Consider the following 23152-nt stretch of genomic DNA (forward strand, 5'->3'; position numbering starts at 1 on the left):
TATATGTAGTCTATGTCACTCTCCACCCAATAAACTATCTACATGCAAAAAAATAATTATCTTGTCGGTCCATTACTCCGTTGCTGCGTGAAAGAAGGACAAACATACAAACACACTTTCGCATTTATAATATTATTAGAGGTTATTGATTTATGTTAGTGGACAAAGTATTTTTAATCGGTTATTAAATCAATTCTTTACAAAACGAATGGTTTTTTATTACTTATGCATGTTTAACAAGCACTCAGTGTGTAAACACACATACTCACAATTCTGCAATAACATCCATTCTAGGCCAGTTCATTCTCTCTACATCTCTTTTTATTAATTCATAATTGGTGAGTAAAATATGTACAAAATTAGTTTCTGAGCTAGGAATTTTAGGTCTTGGCCAAAAGTAAATCAATCGCTCGTTTGCTATGGTAAACAGATGTTGGAAAGCAATAAATTCAATTCAGGTATTGATGATGCATAAATATATTTTTCAGTTGTGTCTGCCCATCAGTAGATACTTTCAGGGAGCATGTCCCGTCCCGGGTCATTATTTTATATTTACTTTTAACACGTTTAGACTTGAAGAATTTTTGAGCAGCCGAACTTCAACAAAATAAAATATATATTGAGTTGATACTTTTCGCATAATTAGCTGTAAAAGTAGAATTTTTATCATTTTTGTGCAGTTAGATGAGGACAACGAAATTTAATCAATATCTCAACAGTTTTAGGTTTAAAAGAAATTATTGGTATGGTTAAAATTTCTTTCAGAAATTTTTAATTAATATTATTGAGCCTTTTAATATCAGAAAGGTTTTAAAAAGCTAAGTAAATCTAAAAAAGTTTTTCTGAAATAAATTAAAACATATTACAATGTGGCCATAAAAACTGACTTTAAAACTAAAAAATTAAAGTTTTATATTCCATTTCATTCTCCTTATCCACACTACAAAAAACGTTAAAAAAAGCAACTTTGCCAGATAATTATGTGATATGTATATTTTCCCATTTTTTGGAAGTTCAGCCACTCAAAGAGTCGGTAAGTATAAACTAATGACCCGGAACGGGACATACACCCTTAAGTCTCGAGGACAGAGAGGCCATTAGAGTCTTGCCCATCCAAAGAGGACAGTGTAAGGAAATATAAAAAAAGAAAGTTTTGGCCTTGGCTTATGACAAGCAGCCATCACAGCATTTGCTCGGAGTGAGTTCAAAAAACCATATATTATTACAAAAGAAGGATTGCTGGATCGGTAAACAAATCCAGATCTTCCCGACCACGAAAGAGTTCAATGTTTGGCCCATGGAGATAGGAAGTGTCAGAGACATAGTTGAAGCCACTTTTAACCGCACCATCGTCATATTGTTTTGCCAAAAACATTGCAGAAATGTTGATAACGCAATGGGATGGTCAGTAAGTTAGAATTAGTATCTCCGTCGTTAAAAACAGTTACTTTATTATATATAAAAAACTGTTTCCACAGTTTCGGCCAATTTTTTGGGGGCCCAACCAATTTAGCGCAACAATTAATGAATGAAAAGAAACGACTATTACTGCTATTACCACCTACTGCTGCTGTTGCTACTTCTAATAGGCCTACTTCTACTTTGTAAATTATTAACCGAATGTTATGTATGGAATAATATTCTGTGCGTGAGTTCTACTCTCATTTCCTTCTTCTATTTTGTTGTTGTCATATAACACCAGCCTGGCCCCTTGTGTCTTAGGCTACGGCCACACGAGCGTGTTTTCACGCAGAGATTCTGCGTGAAAATACGCCAGAAATATGAACCGCAGCAAGGAGAATGAGCCCGGCCAGACGCAGCGTGAATTCCCGCCGGGGAGAGGACAGATAGGCGCGTCTTCAAGGTCGCCCGCAAGAAAATGTACCGCGGTCCATTCGTTGGCGTGTTTTCACGCAGCGTTTCAGTCGATACCCGGCCACACGTGCGGGAATTCTCGCCGCGTTCTGTTCTGAAATACTACCCATTGTAGTCGATATGTTACGACTTCCGGAAAATGTTCATGTAGTTTTTCTTTTCAGACCTAAAGACCTTAAAACCATGGTCAACTCAAAAGCGCGATATATATATATATATATATATATATATATATATATATATATATATATATATATATAGTTTAGTTATTTCATGAACATTTTTCGGTGCAAAAATTGGTTAGTATGACATTAAATTTACTGAAATATTTGTGTATGAAGTGTAAAGCCAGTTTTATGGATTAACAGAATAAATGTCAAAAAATACAAAAAATCAACTTTTTTTATTAAATCTTTTTTTTAGAAGTTCTTACATCATATCCATTGTCAGTTTATGTGTCTGCAAACTATACAAGTACATGATTATTTACAATAAATAATTGAATATTGCTTGCGTGCATAATTCAAAATATAGTAAACCACATAACAATAACTAAAAACATATTAATCTTTTATTCGACTGTAGATTTAGTAAAAATATAGTTTTCATTTATGACCCGGAAGCCTCACGGATAATTCAGTTATTTAATACAATCTGAGCCCCTGAAAATGCTACACAAAAAAAAAATCCGTCATACTGAAAGCGAGCATTGTCTTTACTCAGGAATATTCACAAAATTTTGCCATGGCACTGACCATTTCTCAAAACTGAAGTAATCAGCAAAATGATCTCTAATAGCTTTTCCACTATTATTTCCTCTCGTTCCGTGTGCAGGAATGCTTTCCAGTGTACAAGACAGTGTGTCGTCAAAATTATAGCCATCTTGCTTTCTTACGAAGTTATGAAGTACGGAACATGCTTGAATAATGATATCTGCCACATCTACACTGACGTCCATTGGGCGATGGAAAAATTCGCCATTTATTTGCTAGAATGCCAAATGCACATACCACATAACGCCATGCTCTTGATAACCTGTAGTTAAAAACCTTTTTTGTATGCGTAAGGTTTTTTGCAGGATAAGGTCTCAATAAACATTCACTTATTGCAAAATCTTCATCGCCTACAAATACATAGGGAAGTGCTATTCCAGAAGGATGGTTTTTCAAAGGCATAGGTTGTGGCAAATTCAAAGTTTGGCTGTAAATGTTTTTCCCCAGTTCTGTCCTTTTCAATATATCTGAATCGCCTTCATTACCAAACGATCCTACGTCAATGAATGCGAAACAGTAATTACTGTCAACAACAGCCATGAGTACAATAGAAAAATATTTCTTGTAATTAAAAAATTCGCTACCTGAATTCCACGGATTAATAATCCTTACCTGCTTACCGTCTATTGCACCCACACAATGGGGGAAGTTCGCTTTTCCTTCATATAGATCACTGATGTTCATCCAGTCTTCTTCGGTTGGTGGTTTTATGTATATTTATTTCAATGTTCCCCATATGGTAGTGCAAGTGTCTCGAATAATGCCAGCAATTGTAGAACGTCCGAGAAGATAGTCAAAGTGAAGAGAACGTACGGAATTTCCAGTGCCCAGGTACCTGCAACATAAGTTCAGTATAACTATGAAGTAATTTTTGAAAAAGGTTAAAAAAATTATAGTATCAAAAACTTTAAAAAGCATTTTTTTAAAAGGAATGCAACTTAAAATCAAACAGATATAAGTACCTTTAACCCTTACGTAAGATGTAAGATCCTTGTCACATAACTTACAAATCAATTAATATTTTCTTAAATGACTTTGTATTCACATCTCCTTCTTATATTTTCTTAACATATTAGTTTTAAAAACAGTAAATTAAAACATGAGCAAAATAAACTTATCTTAATGTCACTGCGAGTTTTTTTTCAGCACTGACACATTCTCGCATTGCAGTGTTACTTTTTGATATATTTTCTTTCACCATAGACAAAAATATTTCAAATGAGTTAACGGACAGTCTGAAGTACTCAAAACACTTGCATGGATTTTCTTTTAGTTTATTATGAAAGAGCACAAATTTTCCTTTCGTCGATGTTTCACTCAATATGGGATGGACCCAGTATTTTCTTGAATGCTTCCGCCGACGACGACGCCTACGAAACAACAGCACAGCACTTAAAACCACAGCAGCGTTCTTGCTTAATAAATTCATAATCAAGCCTGCATAGCATAGATGGGTGCCAGTTCACAATACAACGTTCATGTGGCCGGGTAGCGGATTCATTCTGCGTGAAATCACACGCTAGGCTTCAGCGTGAAAACACGCACGTGTGGCCATCGGTCGCTCAGGATCTCACGCTGCGTGAAAACACGCTGTAACAGCAGCGTGAAAACACGCACGTGTGGCCGTAGCCTTATGTGCCCGAATCACGAATGACGCTAGCGTTGCGTTTTTTTTTTTTTACTGTTACTGGCTCATTCAAACGAGGATTGAGACAGACCACCGTTGTCACGGATGAATGGTTTGTCTGCGCGGAGATTCTCTCGGACGGTATGCCAACCCCGCGACTGAGGACGGCGGCACCAGGCCACGTCGCGAAGATGCTGGAAGCCGCTGGGATCACGAGACAGCGACACGCGGTCATGCCGCCGCTGTTTCGCTGTTGCCTTCGCGCTAATCACGTGCCTCAGTGGGAAAAAAATACTGGAGTGATGTTATAAAAGTTGGAAAGGTATAAATTCAATAAAATTAATAAATTTAAATAAATACTCAGTATTCAAGAAATATAAACGCATGTAAAAAATTAATTATTTAATTAATTATTAATTATTTAACTAATAATTAAAATCAATAAATATACTGTAATTATATTTTAAGTTATTAAATAATAATTTTATAATTTATGATTCAAATAAATTATACATACGGGAACATAACCTCACTTACATAAATACACTTGAAAAGGTTACAAACACAATTTGTATCAGTAATATTTAATGATATGGATCTGCATTCAATATCAACCACTAATGTATAAGATTTAAAAGCACATGAGTAGTCATTTTAGATTTTCCCCTCTTTTTGCTATAATTCTAATTTTGAATTATTCATCCCAATTTTTTTTTTATCATATCCAGGCCTAAATCATATATCCTCGACCTTCTCTATGCTATGCCTTGTTGCAAACTCACTTATACTAACAGGATCTAGTCTGTAAGCATTGAGAGGAAATAACTTATTATTTATGTGCACAACTACAACTACCATGATAACCACACCAGTTCACAAGTGTTGACTTCAACAAGTAGCCAAAACTAAGTCATATGCCATATCAACAGAAAAGATTTAGCACGGATGCTTTTTTTCAGCTTGACATGATTTAAATTTGTAGGATGGCGAAGCCTAATGCCCAATAACAATCCAAATCTTTTGTTGGCAGCGCTGTTTGCACATGGGCGTTGTTGTTGTTGAGCGACGGTTTGGCAGGGGCGGTTTCAAGGGGGGAAGTGGGGAAATCATCCAATCTTGCAAAAAAAATGGATTGCTGTTTATTAATACCAACACTGATACATTTATCAAAGTATATATTGGAAAAATGTTTCGTATCATTAATGAGAAATTTATCTATGCCTTTTTCAAGGAATTTATTAACACAGAGTTGACAACACTGCTTGGTAAATTTACTTTACGTGGTGGACTATATTTTTAATGGGAATCTTATCCTTTCTTTCGAGGAATTTCTCAATATGAAGTTGGTAATACTTCTTGGTAACTGTAGTGTCCGAGATCGTTTCGCGCGCTGTAAAAGTAAACAAGCAGCAGGACCGTGGTAGTGAGTGTTGTTTCGGTAAACCATGGTTTTTGTGAGCTGTTTGGTGCAATGATTACTGCAGCATGGTTGTAAATTCTAAATAAACCTGACATTACAATCTTGATGATACATAGTCTCCTGCCTAAGTTCAACTATTCTCGATAGCGCGGCGGTAGAGCGCGCGTTCGTGAAATTTAGGGGGTAATTTTTTACTTGTTTCAAACCTCTTCACTGGAGAATGTATACTTTTTGTTTTAAATAACAGATTTCTGGATTATACAAATTTAGCTTTATGTAAATATGTATTAATGCGTTTTCTTTGTGTAGGCATTTGTATTATTAAATACATAGCTCCGTCCACTGGCTTGATTGTTTCATTATTCCTTTTTGATACATTTTAAAGGAGTCACGAAAAATGTTTTAAAGCCACACATCATGGTTTAGATTTTTAATTAAATGTTATTGGGAAGGAGGAAGCTCTCCAAGCATTTAAGAGACACTTTCAGTTATGTAATATATCTTGGTTATCTGGATTTTGTAATTATCCGATTTCGAAGCGATCCAGAGATTTTTTTTTTGTGCGAATAAGTTGAAATTTCTCTCAGTTTATTTATCCAAGACCTTTTTAATGACCCGAGTACTGCATTCTACCTGAAGTGGATTCTTTTAAAGGTAAATAATTTAGATTTCTAATAAATTTCATAGTTTAATAATTCTGAATTATGTTTATCCAGTTGGTACCATGAATATGTTTATTCTATATTGGATATTCTACGCCCGGGTTTCCATAAGCAGGGTTTTGTCAATATTGTTCTATGTTTAAGGAAATAAGTCCCTGATCCCTGACATCCAAATCATATTTTTTTTTATGATTAGCTGAAGAGCACCGGTTTCCCTCTCCAAGACTCATCACAGGTTCCGTCCATGGCGGGAGGGGGAGGGGAGATCCATGACCTCCGTCTGGCCAGTTCTCAAGGTCAGCGGCCCCTTGCCTTTGGGCGAGGGGGGGGGGGAGGCGTTGGCGGCACCACGTGACCCATGACGTCAACCGGCAGCACATAAGCCGCGGTTACCTTCCGCCCAGCACCAATCGCTTGTTTACCCATCGGCCCCGCGGAGCCTGGACGAAGAACCTGTTGAAGAATCTCTCGGTCGCAGTCAGCCATGTTGCCAGGTGAGAATAACGCCAGTTCGCAGGACCTGAGAAATCAAACACTCTACGTTATTGCCAGCCCCCGATCTTTGAACTATACCGGCGAGGGCCAGACACTTATGAATTAAAACGCATTTAAAGGTTTATGTCCCATACCTTCCGTACAGATTTCAAGCCCTGTTCTACAGCATAGGCGTGCGCAGAACTTCAGTATTGGTGGTGCCAGATTACACAACAGCCCTGTCATTCATGGATCCCGAGCCTAAAGCGGGTGGCCGGGGGTCCTCCCCCGGAAAATTTTTTGATTTGAAAGCGCAAAATGGTGCTATTTAAGGTTTTTCCGAACAAAAACATTAAATACACAGATGTAAAAATTTTAACATTTTTTATGACAAATTATGGCTTTGAACGTTATAATCACCAGGAAAACTACTAAACTATTTACAGTTTTAAGCTTTGTTGAGCCATAAAGTAAATTGCACAAATTGTTTGCAGGAATTAATGCTCGTGGCTTTGAAAAACTTTACTTATATGTTTTCTGAAGACGCCAAATAAATGCTAGATAAAACATTCTCAAATGTTAAGTTTTAAAATCAACAAATGAAGGGAGTTTTTATAAAATACCTAAAATATGTAAAATATTAAAATAATAAAAATACACAAATAAGAGTGGGCAAAAGTTTTAACTTTTGGAATACAACAAAAATGTTTTGTCGGCGAATGCATATTAGTCATCGAGTAAGCCTATCCTTTTAACTAACTAAACTCTCTCTCTTTTTTAAAAATAAACCCTGGCGGACGGCGGCTATTATTCCGTGCGCCTGCCGAGTGGAGTGACCAGTGGACACCGAGCGCGCATTCTATGTAATTCGAGGAGAACTATGAGAAGTATTTACATTTCAGAAGTTTCGTAGCTGCGGCCCGCGTGTACAACACAAGTAATTGTCACTGGCTTGTTTCCGTGTGTATAGTTGGTTCGATTGATGTTTGATATACTGATAGTGTTATGAGCACATATCTGTAACTCGACACGATTGGAAAACATATTATTTTTGGAAATAATACGGATTTTTGTAAGTATGTATTATTTCTGCTTGTAAAAAACAAAATAACGTTAACCCTAATGGTGGTGCCAAGGCACCTGTGGCACCTACCGTGCGCACGCCTATGAATTCTACAGTGACACGGAAGCGGAGATTGATAACGTAAACGGAGACTTATCTCCTAAAACAAAGTTTCTACAATACCACGCAGACGGAGATGGTCCCGTACGGATTGGCTCGGTAATGCTGAGCTATTCCGTTTACTGTGCTCCGTGCGACCAATAGAAGCCGAGTATTTAGCTGCGGTGTTAGCCATGTTTGTTTATGTTCTAAATACGTTAAAACAAATTTCACGTAAAAGCATATCTAGTTTTCTGATTTAACTTTGTGGTTTGTTTATATGTTTGTGTGTTTGTGTGTGTGTGTGTGTTTGTGAGTATAAATTTGACCCGCGCAATGAACTTGAAGCACAGTGTAATTTTAATTTAATTAATATTTCATAACCTTAAAATGCAATCTCATAGGTTGCTATTTGTTACGCTTACGTGTATTGTGAAAGCAGCAGACGCAATAGTGAAATTTTCTGGGATATCCGTCTCCGTTTCCGGGCCATTTTAGGATGAGCCAAGGCATACGATTATATCATGTGATAAATAACGAAAAATGAGACTAAAAAAAAATTTCCCGAAAACCTTATAAAAATTAAAACACTAAATATTAAACAATATATAGATATGTGGATGAAAATAGCTTTTTTTATTATGTAGGTATGTGAGAATACTGTTGCTTCTAAACACTGTCAGCTGCAAACAAAGAGGTTAGTACACGACAGTGGTTATATACGATGATATTCCTTCGTTGAAAGATTCTCCAGGCGGGCCGTATTAAACTATGCCACAGGCCGGGGGGTCGTTACCACAACGCCGAAATACCATAACGCCGAATGTCAAAATTGACCACAACGCCGACAGCTAGAAAACTGCTGTGTACCACAACGCCGAAGTAACAACTGAATGAATTTGTGTGTGTTTCTTAAATGTACCTTAACGCCGAAATACCACACTCAAACCTATCCTGACCTAATCTAACCTAACCTAGCGTAATATAACATAACCTAACTTAACCTAGCCTATCCTAGCCTAGCCTAACCTAACCTAGTCTAACCTAACCTAACCTAGTCTAACCTAACCTAGTCTAACCTAACCTATCTAACCTAACCTAACCTTTGTGGAAGTCCTGCAATGACATTTTTCGGCGTTAGTGTATTTCGGCGTTGTGGTGCGTCCCCGTCCTTGAACCCAGGGAGAAGGTTTCAGGTATCCCCTCCCCGGCCGGAAATTGAACTCGGGAGCCATGCACGCCAGCCACTAGACCAAGCGGGCGGATTAAACATTTTCATTAGTTACGGCCAAATACTGAAATCAAAAATGAAATAACAGTGGGCCGGCATGTATCCTTTATAGTAATTTTGTAGATATGTCGTTAAACACAAATGAGCACAATACCAGCGATGTCGTGGATTTTATCTGTACGAATTGATATCATAATGTGATATCTTGTTTGATTCCAACTTATTTAGCAGTTGAGTTGCGAGTGCGGCATCAGGCTGACACTGACAGTGCCGGATGTACACCGTCCTTCAGCGGAAGTTTCGTACGGGAAGGGAGAACTGAAACGAAACCCTTCATTTATTGATTCAGTACAGTTTATTGGACATACGCCATTGCGTCACAACATTGTCACAGGTAATCTACTGTTGTTCGTGGGTGTTGTCGCTGTGTGGCCCATAATATCTGTTTTATCCTCATCGTTGTGTTCGAATATTTGCTGCGTTGTCTAGGGTTTGTTGTCTGCCTGCATTTCTGTGTTCGTCGGTGCTGTTATTATTTTTTTTTCATGACTAAATTCCTTTACAGAATTTATTGTGCTGTCTGATATTTACGTCCGGGTTGTTCGTCTGTGCTGTCGTCGTTGTGCTGTCCGTGATATCTGTTCAGGTTCGTCGTTGGGTTCATCTGTTTGACATCAGCTGATTTAGGCTTGTTCTCTGTGGTTTTATGTTTTCATTTTTTAATTCTTAATTTGCGTTCTTGAAAAAAAATTTTCTCATGCCAAACAGTGCAAAACAGCCATGGTTTATGCCCAAGAAATTGTTTTGAATCGAAATTCCCAATTGCATGAATAATTTAAACAAATTCATTTAATTTCTCTCCCAAGATGAATGTTTTGAAGCAAAGAATAACAAGTACGGTACGGAGCAAGGTAGTTTGACGATCCAAGTATAGAAAATAGATGCTCGCTGACTTAAGCTGGAATCACCATAGCTTGACTTATAGGAGACTAGTGACCCGCCCCGGCTTCGCACGGGTGCGATGCTGATACTAAACATACTAATTAGTAATTATAAATATAAATATAAATATAGACTAAAAACAAAAGATAATCAACAAATATCAACAACAAAAGATACCTATTCTAATCAGTTATTTTTTGAAACTTAAATACCTTACCTTTAACTACGATTTTCGATGATTAAATAAAAATATTTTACTTACTATTCGTTCGACTAACAACAAAATATAATCAACAATTATTAACATGATCTATCTCGTAGGGTTCAGCCAGCGTTTTCAATGTAAGCGAAAAAAAAATATGTTTATTTACATTACATTAGAAATCTCTAAAATTATCAAAGATCTAAGGTTACATTAGGGACAGACAGACAGCGGGTAGCGACTTTGTTTTACACTATGTAGTGATGCGTTGGGCGCGAATATTTATTCTAACCAATCATGTTCGACACATCTGTGAATTCCTCGCGACGTATATGGCAGATGTGACAGACTTCCCGATAAGAAACACTTTCTATTTCCATCGCGTCGCGGACGCGACGTTACTGTAAAGAGTGTCTGAATTTCGTTTTCGAAAGATGGTTTAGACCCGTGGATTGGCAATGCAACTATTATATTACTGTTGTTATTATTATTCGTGTGTTGTCAGTGTTTTATTTACTAAAATTATCTGTGCAAGCTCTGAAATGTGTTTACGCATAGTGATTTTTCCAACTACATATTATATTTGTACTGAACATATTTCTCTCAAACATATATATTTAGTATAAAAAAACTTTAAACGAAGCATTGCTGGCTATCGTATGTTTGCTACCTACATAAAAATGAATTCAATTGTTTGAATTTGTTGGTCGCTTGGGTGAAAACCATAGGTGTCTCCCATTTCAGGTCATTATTTTATATTTACAGTAATCACAGAAAAAAAATTTAAATGGTTTAACTTTCACGAAATTAAATATATATATTGCATACTTTTCGCATAATCAGCTGCCAAAGTTATATTTACGGAAAATATAAAATATTGTTTCTGTTAATTTTTAAGTCAACAGCTAATTCGTTCACGACCCGTCATTAAAACTACGCGACAATAGTAAACCACTGCTTTTGTATACATGGAGTCGTATTTTAAGCACAAGACTAATTCCTAAATCTTAATTTTCAATCGTAAACCCACCTTCAACGTCTTATTATAGATATAAGTAAATTTGTTCCGATAAACTTCGCTCAAAAGTTATAAACTTTGGCTGGTAAGCCAGAGGTCTCGGATTCGATTCTCAGTAGGGTAGGAAAACTTCCTTTCTGGGTACGGGACTGGAAGTTGTGTTATCCGTTCGCTTCTAAAATGCGAAAGGCAACAGCAAGCCATCGTAGACTACTCTCTCCCCGCCAGTCTGCACTTTTCATACTGAAGGTCATCACCCCGCGGTTTGATAACCCTATCATCATTTTATCATCCTTGTTATGTATATGCTGTTTACATCTGAAACTACTTCGCCTATCTCACTGAAAAATATTTTTTATACATAATTAGTGATTTATTTCTTCAAAATAATTTATGTGTGGTTTTGTGTGATTAAAGGCAAATAGTTTTTATTTTATTTTAGAGAAAATTTCTCAGTCTGTAATGTGTGTTAGCCTGCATGAAAACTCGGGATTTAATGTAGCTATTTAGATACATTTTTATAATAAGTAGTTAATTATTTAAATCTTGATGATGTTCCTCCTCGCGGTTTATGTACTATAAGATTACTGTCTTTTCAATTTTAATATTTTGCTTCTTAATTCGAAACATTTGCTGTGAATCTGTTAGAAGGTATACCTATAAAAAAAATTACGTTTTAATAGGAAGGCAATTGCTACTGCGCAGTGTGCCGTTTCAATGCCTCGGCCATCATGATTAACGTTGCGTGAATCAACTTCAGCAGGAATAAAGTGACTCAGAAGGTCGTTAGAAGCGGTTTTATTTTGTTATTTTTTTTTACGTGACCGCATCTGGACCGCGACCACGGGGCGTTAACCAGTGCAGGCCTTGAGCGCGCAAACACTTCCGCAAACGGTGCATTATTTAGTCGTGTAAAGCCGGTTTCACAATGGCAACAAAACAACAGTAATAGTGATTCACAATCAGCGCACAGGACGGTCGTGTGCATGTGAGAGAGGTCGTGTGCACAATAGGGGTGTGGATATATTTAATTTCTGTTACGGACGCAACAGCCAATGAGCGGAGAGTAGGGTGTCATTTTGGCGGGACTTGAGAACCGCTCATGTTTATCATTCATATTGCGGCAATAAATTGTCGAGATGTTACAAGCCTTTAAAAAATAAAATTATTGAAATTACTTCGAAAAAGTCACTAGCGATAAATGTTAATACAAAAAAGGTTTCGTGTAGTAGAATTGTTAACTAAAATTTTACAAAACCCAAATTATATTGTAGTTTTGTTCACAAACTGCTGATCAGATGTCACGGACTAATCATTTGGTAGGTAATATAGTTGTCTTCTAATAGTAGCAACATATGTCGGACGCATCACGAAATTTTATAGTTTAAACTAACAGTAAGATTTCAATAATTTAGAACTGAATTCGAACAGGTCGTGTGCACAGTCATGTACACTGGCTGCTATGTACTATATATTTTTTTGTTTTTATTGTTAACCCAGTCTAACTTTCTGCTTCTCCCACCATATTGAATTTTTTGTGTAATTCCAGATATATTTATTAAGTATGTTTCTTAAAGGGAACTACAGAAGCAGAGTTTTGTTCATTACTCAAATTTAAAACACAGTGAGTGACGAACACACAATTGGTCAGGTAAAAATGTTGATTACGAATATTTCCATAATTTTTTTTTTTTTACAAATGGCACATAAGTGTTAAATATATCTGGAACAAAAAAAATTACACTTTTTTATGTAGCTTAAGCAAGAACAGAATTTCCCCTCACCCTATTCCGTTCGTCTTGGTGCTATTGTCTATTCATTGTAAAGCTGGGTTCACAATTAAAAAACACAAGCGAGTGCATAGCAGGCCATGTACACGACTGTGCACACGACTTGTGCGAAGTCGGCTCACAATTGAAATCTTACTGTTAATTTCAGCCAATGAAATTTCCCGATCCATCCGACATCTGTTGGCAGTGTTAGTAAGTAACTATATTAATTACCAAACGATTATCCCATGATATTTTACCAGCAATTTGTGAGAACATTTTTTTCAACATATAAATAAATAAGGGTTACACAAAAAATTTTAGCTAACCATTCTAACCACGACACATTTTTTTATTTACAATTTTTGATAGTGTCTGATATGTAATAGCATGAATTAATTTTTAAAACAGGAATTACACCTCAGCATTGAAATATCTCGACAAATTTATTGCCACCATATGATTGATAAATATAAACAGTTGTTCTCTAGTCCCACCAAAATGGCTACCTACTATAATCTCATTGACTGCTGCTCCGTAACAGAAATAAAATACATCATTTCTCTCCTATGCACACGACCTCTCTCCCATGCACACGATCGTCCTATGCGCTATTGCGAATCAGTAGGTTGGAAAACATGGCGGTCAAATCTTGAGCGCACGATCTACTGTTACTGTTACTGTTATTTTCTTCAATTGTGCACCCACCTTAACTCGTCTCAAAGTTAAAAGTTCTCAGACATAGCACTTATCAGTTACGAGTTGACCCATTTCCCAAACTGTCGCTTCCGAAACATCGCGTGATGCTTGCTGGTTCACGAACATTGACGACCTGTATGCCACCGTTGACAGAACAACAGAGCCAGAAGGATACGTCCGTGGGTACAGCTTTTAACAAGTGTTAAATTTGAAACAAGTTACGTGACAGAGACTTTTAGGCCTATCACGCACACAAATCCACGTCTATGTATTCTCACAGATAAAGCAACATTTTCCACGTAGCATCATTAACTTACTTTCTAATTTAGGTTTTTTTTTGCTTCAACAGTTATTGTCCATTTTTGAAGCTTTAGACAAAAAAAACTATCTTTCACCACATGTATAGTTTTTAGGACATGAAAAATTTCAAAACTAAGAAGTAAAGATTTTCCCACATCAGTCCTTAAAAACATCCGTCCTTTGAACTATAAAGGTTATTTTATATATACATATTTATTCATACTGAAACATTTACTTAGTGTAATAGGGTTGTTGTTGCAAATACGAAGCAATTAGATATTTCTGGTGGGAGACTAAAAGTCTTTTATTCCTTGTTTTTTTATTGAAAAAATAGTTGTTTCTTTGTCTACTAATCAAACATGTGGTGTCTGAACTGACAAGTAGGCTAGCAATAGAAATGGTTGAGAAACAAGAGGGTTCCTAATCGTCGCATTGTGAGAAGCACAGATCCCCTTCCTTGCCGCTGTCGGGTGTCGCTTCGTTAGACAATGCGCTTGTCGCTTAGTGAGACGGTCCTCGGTTCTTCGAACATGGCGGTTCTCAAGTCCTCCCGCGCTCTGTATGGTGAGTTCTTCAAGTGCACGTTTCTAAGAGACTATACGAATGGGGCACGTATTTACCACGAAAGAATCTCGAGACCAGTTGTGCGTCAAATGATTGGTTGAGTTTCTTTCGTGTACACACACGTCTACTGCAGGCACGCGCAATTTCATGCGGAAGCAACCTCAGTATTCAATATTAATATAATTTTTTTTTTCATTTAGCAAAATAATCAAGATGACTTTTAGTTAATAATGTAAATTGTTACCTAAATTATACATAGTCCCGCACTGGTTGGACTACAAAAATGTTTTAAGGCAGTATTTTAACCGTGATATATCCTAATAAAATTTAAACTTCTTTTTGTGAATGCTTGATTATGAGATGTCTTTAGTTGGTCAAACCAAAATTTTAAATTTTTATTTCAGGTTCAATTAATAATATATTTGTTATCGATAGTTTTGACGGCCGGGGCCCAAGTATTTTTGCTACGTGTAATTTTGTAATTTTTGGAACTAACGAGGTCGAATTTATATGGGTTCTCTTGTACTGTCAAAATATAAAGTTTCGTCTGCGATCTTATGTCACTAACACTGTTAGGCCAAAAAAAAAAAGAACATGTACCAAACCACTATCAACAGAAAATATTAAAAACTATAGTGCCAAATAAACAGGGCAAGCTTTGAAATAAATCACTTTTTATTTATTTAACTGAATCACCACTCGATCCACTTTATTCTCCTTTTTGAGAATAATTAAACTGGTTTAATGTTTGCCTCGGGTTTAATTGTACTCACTTTTTTTTTTTTTGCCCGAGCAGCTTCCTGGGCTTTTTTTATTACATAACTATTTAATGATGTACTTAAGCGGACACGAGGGGCGTAACAAGGTCCAGTTTTAAAATCTTATGTGTTTCAATCGTAAACCCACCTTAATACTTGCAAAGCATACGTAATAATTTAATGCTACATATTATTATCTTGTTTTGGCAATGCCGGATGTTTTACGTGTTAATTACTTTCTAGCACGTGTATGCCTATCCTGTTTTGCTAGCATTTTGGTTAAATTTTATAATCTTATCTTTGAACATTTAGTTAAAGCCCAATTATGCTTCCTATTTTATGACCTATTTTATCATCGATTTAGGTTTGTATTATGTTTATTTTTGTAAAATTTCAATGTACGATGCTATAGCAGAAAATGTGGTTAATTCTAAGAAAAGGCGTATCGCCTTAACTTCACCACTAATAAAGAAAATCTATATAAATAAAAATGTAAATATCCGGTCGTTCAAAATCTTAAATCCCCGAAAGATCTTCACCAATTGCTTTGAAATTTTGGCACAACGTTGCATTCGAATTCGCGCGTTTCTTTTTATATACCTATGTCACACCTGTGAAAGGTAAATATATAGACAAAAGTATATAGATAAGTAAAAACATAGATTTTAAATATTTTAATTGTTATAGAGCGACATATATAGAGGTGTGTGTATATATATGTGTGTGTGTATATAAAAGAGAGAGATACAGAGGGGAGATAAAGATATTTATATATAAAGAGATAGAGATAGAATATAAACGGAGTTAGAGAGATATAGAAATATACATAGAGAGATAGTGAACGAGAGAGATTCTTTGTGTATTAGCACCTACTTAAAAACAATAAAAAAAATTATTTTAATTTTCTTATGGATATTTTTAAGTTTTTAAAAATTTTATTTTCTTTTTTAAGTTTTAAATTTATTTACTAATTATTTTTATAATATTTTAAAAAGTTTTATTTATTATGCGTTATCATTACCTATTTTCATATAATATATTTTAAGAAATATCAATGATTTAGTTTCGATTCAACCTAATGGTTTGTGACAAACTGAGGGGTAGTTTATGTAGTCAATATCATTATTTTTAAGTCAAGAAAATCGAAGATTATTCAGCAAAGGCTATAGAGATCTTAAATATATAAAAAAAAAAAAAAAAAAAAAAGAACTTTGCGTGGTACTTTAAGTGCTTTTCAATCATGTATTCAATCATTTTCATGCATTTTAGAAAGAACAGTAAAGTTATCTCAATTAAATGTTTAAATTTATGTTAACTGTTAAAGTGTACTGCTTGTGAAAATTATTGTTTAATTGTTTAACAAATTGTTACTATTAGCATGTTCATTAGAACAAGGACTGCCAGGAAATTTTTTCGTTGCAGAATAGCGTTATACATTACAAGGCATATTTGTAAGTTTGTGGAGGTGGTTCTAGAAAAAAAATTGGTTGTCTGTAAAGTCGGTTTACGGACGATAGTTTAACGTGACAACGTCATAACAAAACATTGATGAAATGATTGATCCAGAAGAAAATGAAATATCATATTCGGCCTGAGACTGAGCCGTAATAGGTTTTTGCAACCAAACCATTTAGGCAATTAAAAATATTATATTCTTTGAGGAAGAATTTTTTTTAATTTTTCAATATTTTGCATGATAAAATCTACCTCTGCATACTTTTATGAATAAAATTGAATTATTTTTATTGAATTATCACTATTTTGTATGGATACAAAGGAGTGAAATGAAATATGCAATTGAATTAATAAATTTACTTTTATTTGCATTCATTAATTCAAATATATTTATTTCTTTTGAAATGTTGCGTGCGTCATATTTATTTTTACAAGTACAAAAAAAATTTTGCAGCTGCCGGGTTACGAACGAACAACCTTTAGTTAAGAGTTTGGTATGCTAACCACACGCCCACGAGGCCATACTAAGGGATTGAAGTTTCAAATGTGATATATATAATTTTAAAAACTTTGTTCACGGTAGGGGTATAATATTAACACGATTTTATAACAAATACGCATCCCAAATACACCAAAAGTATTTATAATGTGTTACAATATTTTTTAAAACATTGTGCAAAAGATCCCGGGTGTAATTTGAATTATTATGTGTAACTGCAAAACACCATTGTTGGTTCAAAACGTATTTGAATTTTCAACATTACTTTTAAATAACCGTACCGATTGTGCTGAAAATCGGTGGACGATCGTTAAATTACATAATATTAATAATTCAAACGACGAAAATTTGATTGAAAAGTCATATCGATGGTTGTTCCAATCGAGTGGAAGAGAGATGCCACGCATGCGTACAATGAGCAACAGAACACATCCGTAGTGGGACATCCGTAGTGGGACACTATTTCATGCGTGCAGCCGGCGTTCATCGATTTATTAGTCGTTGTCACGTCAAAAATTGATTGAAGAATTGCAACGCATGCCATGCATTAGCTACTAATAAATAAATAAATAAACCGCAATGCTCTCTCACCCAGCCTTGACATTCGCGACTCGGGTTGTTGTTCTCCAAGTGCACGAGGTTTCTCTTCTGCGCCAGTGAAGGTCAGCACCAGAGGTCGTAGGGGAATTCCGCGCCTGAGTTGTTTTCCCGGTCAGCCGCGGGACGAATTTCGCCTGCGTGTCTCGTCCTCTCGCAGCGGGGATTTTCCTTGTTCGCCCACGGACGTTGTTTGCCCCACGGACGTTGTAGCGGGAATTCCGTCTGCAATCGTCGATTGCTCCCAGGAGTCATAGGCGTGCGCAGAACTTCAGTATTGGTGGTGCCAGATTACACAACAGCCCTGTCATTCATGGATCCCGAGCCTAAAGCGGGTGGCCGGGGGTCCTCCCCCGGAAAATTTTTTGATTTGAAAGCGCAAAATGGTGCTATTTAAGGTTTTTCCGAACAAAAACATTAAATACACAGATGTAAAAATTTTAACATTTTTTATGACAAATTATGGCTTTGAACGTTATAATCACCAGGAAAACTACTAAACTATTTACAGTTTTAAGCTTTGTTGAGCCATAAAGTAAATTGCACAAATTGTTTGCAGGAATTAATGCTCGTGGCTTTGAAAAACTTTACTTATATGTTTTCTGAAGACGCCAAATAAATGCTAGATAAAACATTCTCAAATGTTAAGTTTTAAAATCAACAAATGAAGGGAGTTTTTATAAAATACCTAAAATATGTAAAATATTAAAATAATAAAAATACACAAATAAGAGTGGGCAAAAGTTTTAACTTTTGGAATACAACAAAAATGTTTTGTCGGCGAATGCATATTAGTCATCGAGTAAGCCTATCCTTTTAACTAACTAAACTCTCTCTCTTTTTTAAAAATAAACCCTGGCGGACGGCGGCTATTATTCCGTGCGCCTGCCGAGTGGAGTGACCAGTGGACACCGAGCGCGCATTCTATGTAATTCGAGGAGAACTATGAGAAGTATTTACATTTCAGAAGTTTCGTAGCTGCGGCCCGCGTGTACAACACAAGTAATTGTCACTGGCTTGTTTCCGTGTGTATAGTTGGTTCGATTGATGTTTGATATACTGATAGTGTTATGAGCACATATCTGTAACTCGACACGATTGGAAAACATATTATTTTTGGAAATAATACGGATTTTTGTAAGTATGTATTATTTCTGCTTGTAAAAAACAAAATAACGTTAACCCTAATGGTGGTGCCAAGGCACCTGTGGCACCTACCGTGCGCACGCCTATGCCAGGAGTCATTACTAATATTTAAAGAGACCCGGAAATTTCGCAAATTCCTTTATCAGACTAAGATTCACATAATTTCGGTTGCCCTATCAACTTCTGCTTTTCCATTGGCTGATTTAAGTACTGTCTCTATCATTTGCAATAAATATTTTGTTCATTTCCAGCTTCAAAGGCGTACATTAGCTTTGGGAAGCACTATAGACCATGAATCGTGTAGAGGTTTTCGACTTATTCTGTTGTGGTGAACCTGCAGCCGTAGTTTTTTGGTCGCATCCAGGCTATTACTGTATAGAGCCTTCCCACCTTCTAGCTCTCAGTTGATTTCTCAACTCCGAAGTTGCCTGCTACAATGACAAAGCAAAACATCGGTACAATCTACCATCTCGACGCAGCTCAACACTCGAAAGTCGAGATAGTTTATGAGACAATGGCCGTGAAAGTCTGCAAAATACTAAATATCTGATGACTAAAGTTGTGAACAAATAGCCAATTAAAAAATTCTACCCTGGCAAATGTAAGTGAATAGCCCTTAAATAACAGTAAATACAAGAAAAATAATTAACCAACATTTCTTGTGAGACCGACCCCATTCACTTAAGTTGATACTATCCTAATACATAAATATTGATCCTGTTATTCATTGTTTTTGCACATTATTTTTAATAAATTCACAGTATAACCACATTCAATTATTTTTAAAAAAAAAATTCTACTACACAAGTCTTTATGTATTTTTTTTTATGAAATTAAAGGCAAATTTTCATGTTGTATACATTTTTGAATTAACCGTTGGTGAGTGGACTTCGTCTTTATTTTTTAGTATATCATATACAAAATCAGTAAAAATTGTTTTCTCAAAACCATAGAAACGTTAAACGCTGTTTTTTTTTTAATTAATGATTGATGTACTAAAAATAGTTTTCACACGAAGGCTACATACGAACGGTTAATACAAAACAGTGCTTGCTATTGTCATTATGTAAGTTCATAATAAACATATATTTTTAAAAGGAAAAAAAACCTATATAATCATTTAATTGTGGTTGTATAATGAATTCATTTAAAATAAATTGCAAAATTTTGAAATAATAGAGGAAAAAGAGTGCATGTAGCTAAGTGCACGTGACATAAGTGAAAAAACTTATGGTATTAATATTATTTAAGAAAAGTAATCAAAGGAACGAAATAAAAATATTATGGACAAACATCAGTTAAATTTTCGAATTTATTTCCTCGTTATTTACACTAATGTTTATGTTATAGCTTTATGGTAACTAAAATATGGAACGTACGTAAGCAACCGTTCACAGGTTGGTTACAATGTTTTTTTAACGTAGCTAACCTAATCTAACTGAGCGTTTGCACAAATTTATAGTATTTAAAATGTCATTTACCTTATCAGTATTGTGAACTACTCTTTCCTCAGTGCGGCATTGTGTACTTCTTTCTCAGTGCATGATATTGTACTACAGCTTCCCTGGTGGGGTGTTGTATGCTACTGTATCTCTGTTTGGTATTGAGTGGTGAAATACTTAAAATATTGAAATGCCATTTTACACAAAAGTAGTATAGCTTGGCCGGTCCGAGATCAGGATGCAGGATGTGGTGCCGGTGCCGGTGTCCGCCATCTTGGATTGTGACGTCACGGCGGCCATCTTGGATTGTGACGTCACGGCGACCATCTTGGATAAGCGTAACGGGACACAGCGTAACGGGACACAGCGTAACGGGACATATCGTAACGGGACAAGTAGATCACGGCGGCCATTTTGGATCCGCCATCTTGGATCCGCCATTTTGGATGACGTCATTGTGTTCTAGAAAATTCCGGTGATGTGTTTTCCGCCATATTGGATGATGACGTCACCGTTGCAATTTTTGTTACGGCCGCCATCTTGAAATTTGGACGCCATCTTGAAAATCTTTAATTATTATCCGATTTTAATGAAAAAAATTCCAAAATTCATCAAAAAATTAACTTATTCGAATTCTGATTGATTATATCGATCACCGTCCTCGGTTCAAACCTGGTGAGTCCAAAAAAAACTAAAAATGGCGACAGGCTCCTTCCTCAACGGTGGATGCAGACAGACTGACTCCTAGCACTTTTTTTCAAAACATATATATCGTCAGCTGGTATGACGACATGTCCGCCATCTTGTCTTCATCCGCTGGAGACCACCATCTTGTTTTCGTCTGCTAGAGTGTGCCGATAACATGTAGTATAATTATCTGGTCACCATACTTTTGTCCTCAACTGTTGACATTGAACATTGACCTTGACCTTTGTCCTTGACCTTGAACTTTGACCTTGACCTTGAACTTTGACCTTGACCTCGAAATTTGACCTTGAAATTTGACCTTGACCTTGAAATTTGACCTTGACCTTGAAATTTGACATTGACCTTGAACTTTGACCTTGACCTTGAAATTTGACCTTGACCTTGAACTTTGACCTTGACCTTGAAATTTGACCTTGACCTTTAAATATGACCTTGACCTTTAAATTTGACCTTGACCTTGAACTTTGACCTTGACCTTTGACATTGACCTTGAACTTTGACCTTGACCTTGAACTTTGACCTTGACTTTGGCCTTGACCTTGACATTGAAATTTGACCTTGACCTTGAAATTTGACATTGACCTTGAACTTTGACCTTGACCTTGAACTTTGACCTTGACCTTGAAATTTGACCTTGACTTTGAAATTTGACCTTGACCTTGAAATTTGACTTTGTCCTTGTCGACCATCATGGACCCGACATTTAATGTTCAGTACATGCTACCAGGAGCGACCAACTGCTGGAGTACGTCATCTTGTGTGTGTACTCATATTATAGAGTACATTTACATCTGGTTAATTTTATTTTAACCTGCTACAGTGCAGTAATCATTTATTACCGAGGTGCCCCCCGCCATCTTGAAATTCGGACGCCATCTTGAAATCATGTAATAATGTAGCTAGAAAAGCGGGAAAAAATCCAAAATTCATCAAAAAAATCACTCATTAACTTACAAATCGAATCGATCGATCCCTGTCCACGGTTCGATTCTTGACCAGTGACAGTTGTAACTAATTATTAAATAAATGTTAGGTTCTGTTTTCCATTACCTTTCGCGGAGTTTATTAATCATTCGCTCTACGAAAAACAACTCAAGTCAATATACCTGACCAACGAATTAAATCAGTGCCGATTAGCCTATTATGAAAGTCTAATTTTTCAATAATCTGAATAACATATAAGCCGTTCATGTACAAAGCCACACAAATAGATCAATTGTCTTCAGTCCATAAGACCGAGTCATGACATTATCAGACGTATAGGCTAGTCATTTCAGGACCACATGAACTTCGTCGTTATTTAATTATATTCTATTAATCCAACGTGACATTTTTTAAACATACTAAAGGACCAAGTAACCTTGAAAAATATTTTAGTAACACCAAGAGGTTTTAAATTAGTAGATATTCAATCACTACATTTTGTACTACGCGCAATCAACAAAAGGGAAGCACTGACAACGAAAAGACAGCACCACCAACGAAAAGGCAGCACATTTGGAAGCACCGACAACGAAAAGGCAGCACATTTGGAAGCACCGTCATCGAAAAGGCAGCACATTTGGAAGCACCGACAACGTAAAGGCAGCACATTTGGAAGCACCGACAACGAAAAGGCAGCACATTTGAAAGCACCGACAACGAAAAGGCAGCACATTTGGAAGCACCGACAACGAAAAGGCAGCACATTTGGAAGCACCGACAACAAAAAGGCAGCACATTTGGAAGCACCGACAACGAAAAGGCAGCACATTTGGAAGCACCGACAACGAAAAGGCAGCACATTTGGAAGCACCGACAACGAAAAGGCAGCACATTTGGAAGCACCG

General features: G+C 36.2%; 1 protein-coding gene across 1 annotated transcript in view; it reads left to right on the forward strand.

Moving 5' to 3' along the window:
* The first annotated feature begins 6703 nt into the window (after positions 1 to 6703).
* The window catches only part of LOC134542260 (leukocyte elastase inhibitor-like), a 56593-nt gene continuing 40144 nt past the window's right edge, over positions 6704 to 23152 (forward strand). The window contains exon 1 of the mRNA XM_063386375.1: positions 6704 to 6851. Coding sequence (XP_063242445.1) covers positions 6842 to 6851 — 10 coding nt within the window. The 5' untranslated portion in view covers positions 6704 to 6841. The remainder of the gene's footprint in view (positions 6852 to 23152) is intronic.

The sequence above is a fragment of the Bacillus rossius genome (assembly GCF_032445375.1).
Source record: "Bacillus rossius redtenbacheri isolate Brsri chromosome 4 unlocalized genomic scaffold, Brsri_v3 Brsri_v3_scf4_2, whole genome shotgun sequence".
Taxonomy (NCBI): Eukaryota; Metazoa; Arthropoda; class Insecta; order Phasmatodea; family Bacillidae; genus Bacillus; species Bacillus rossius.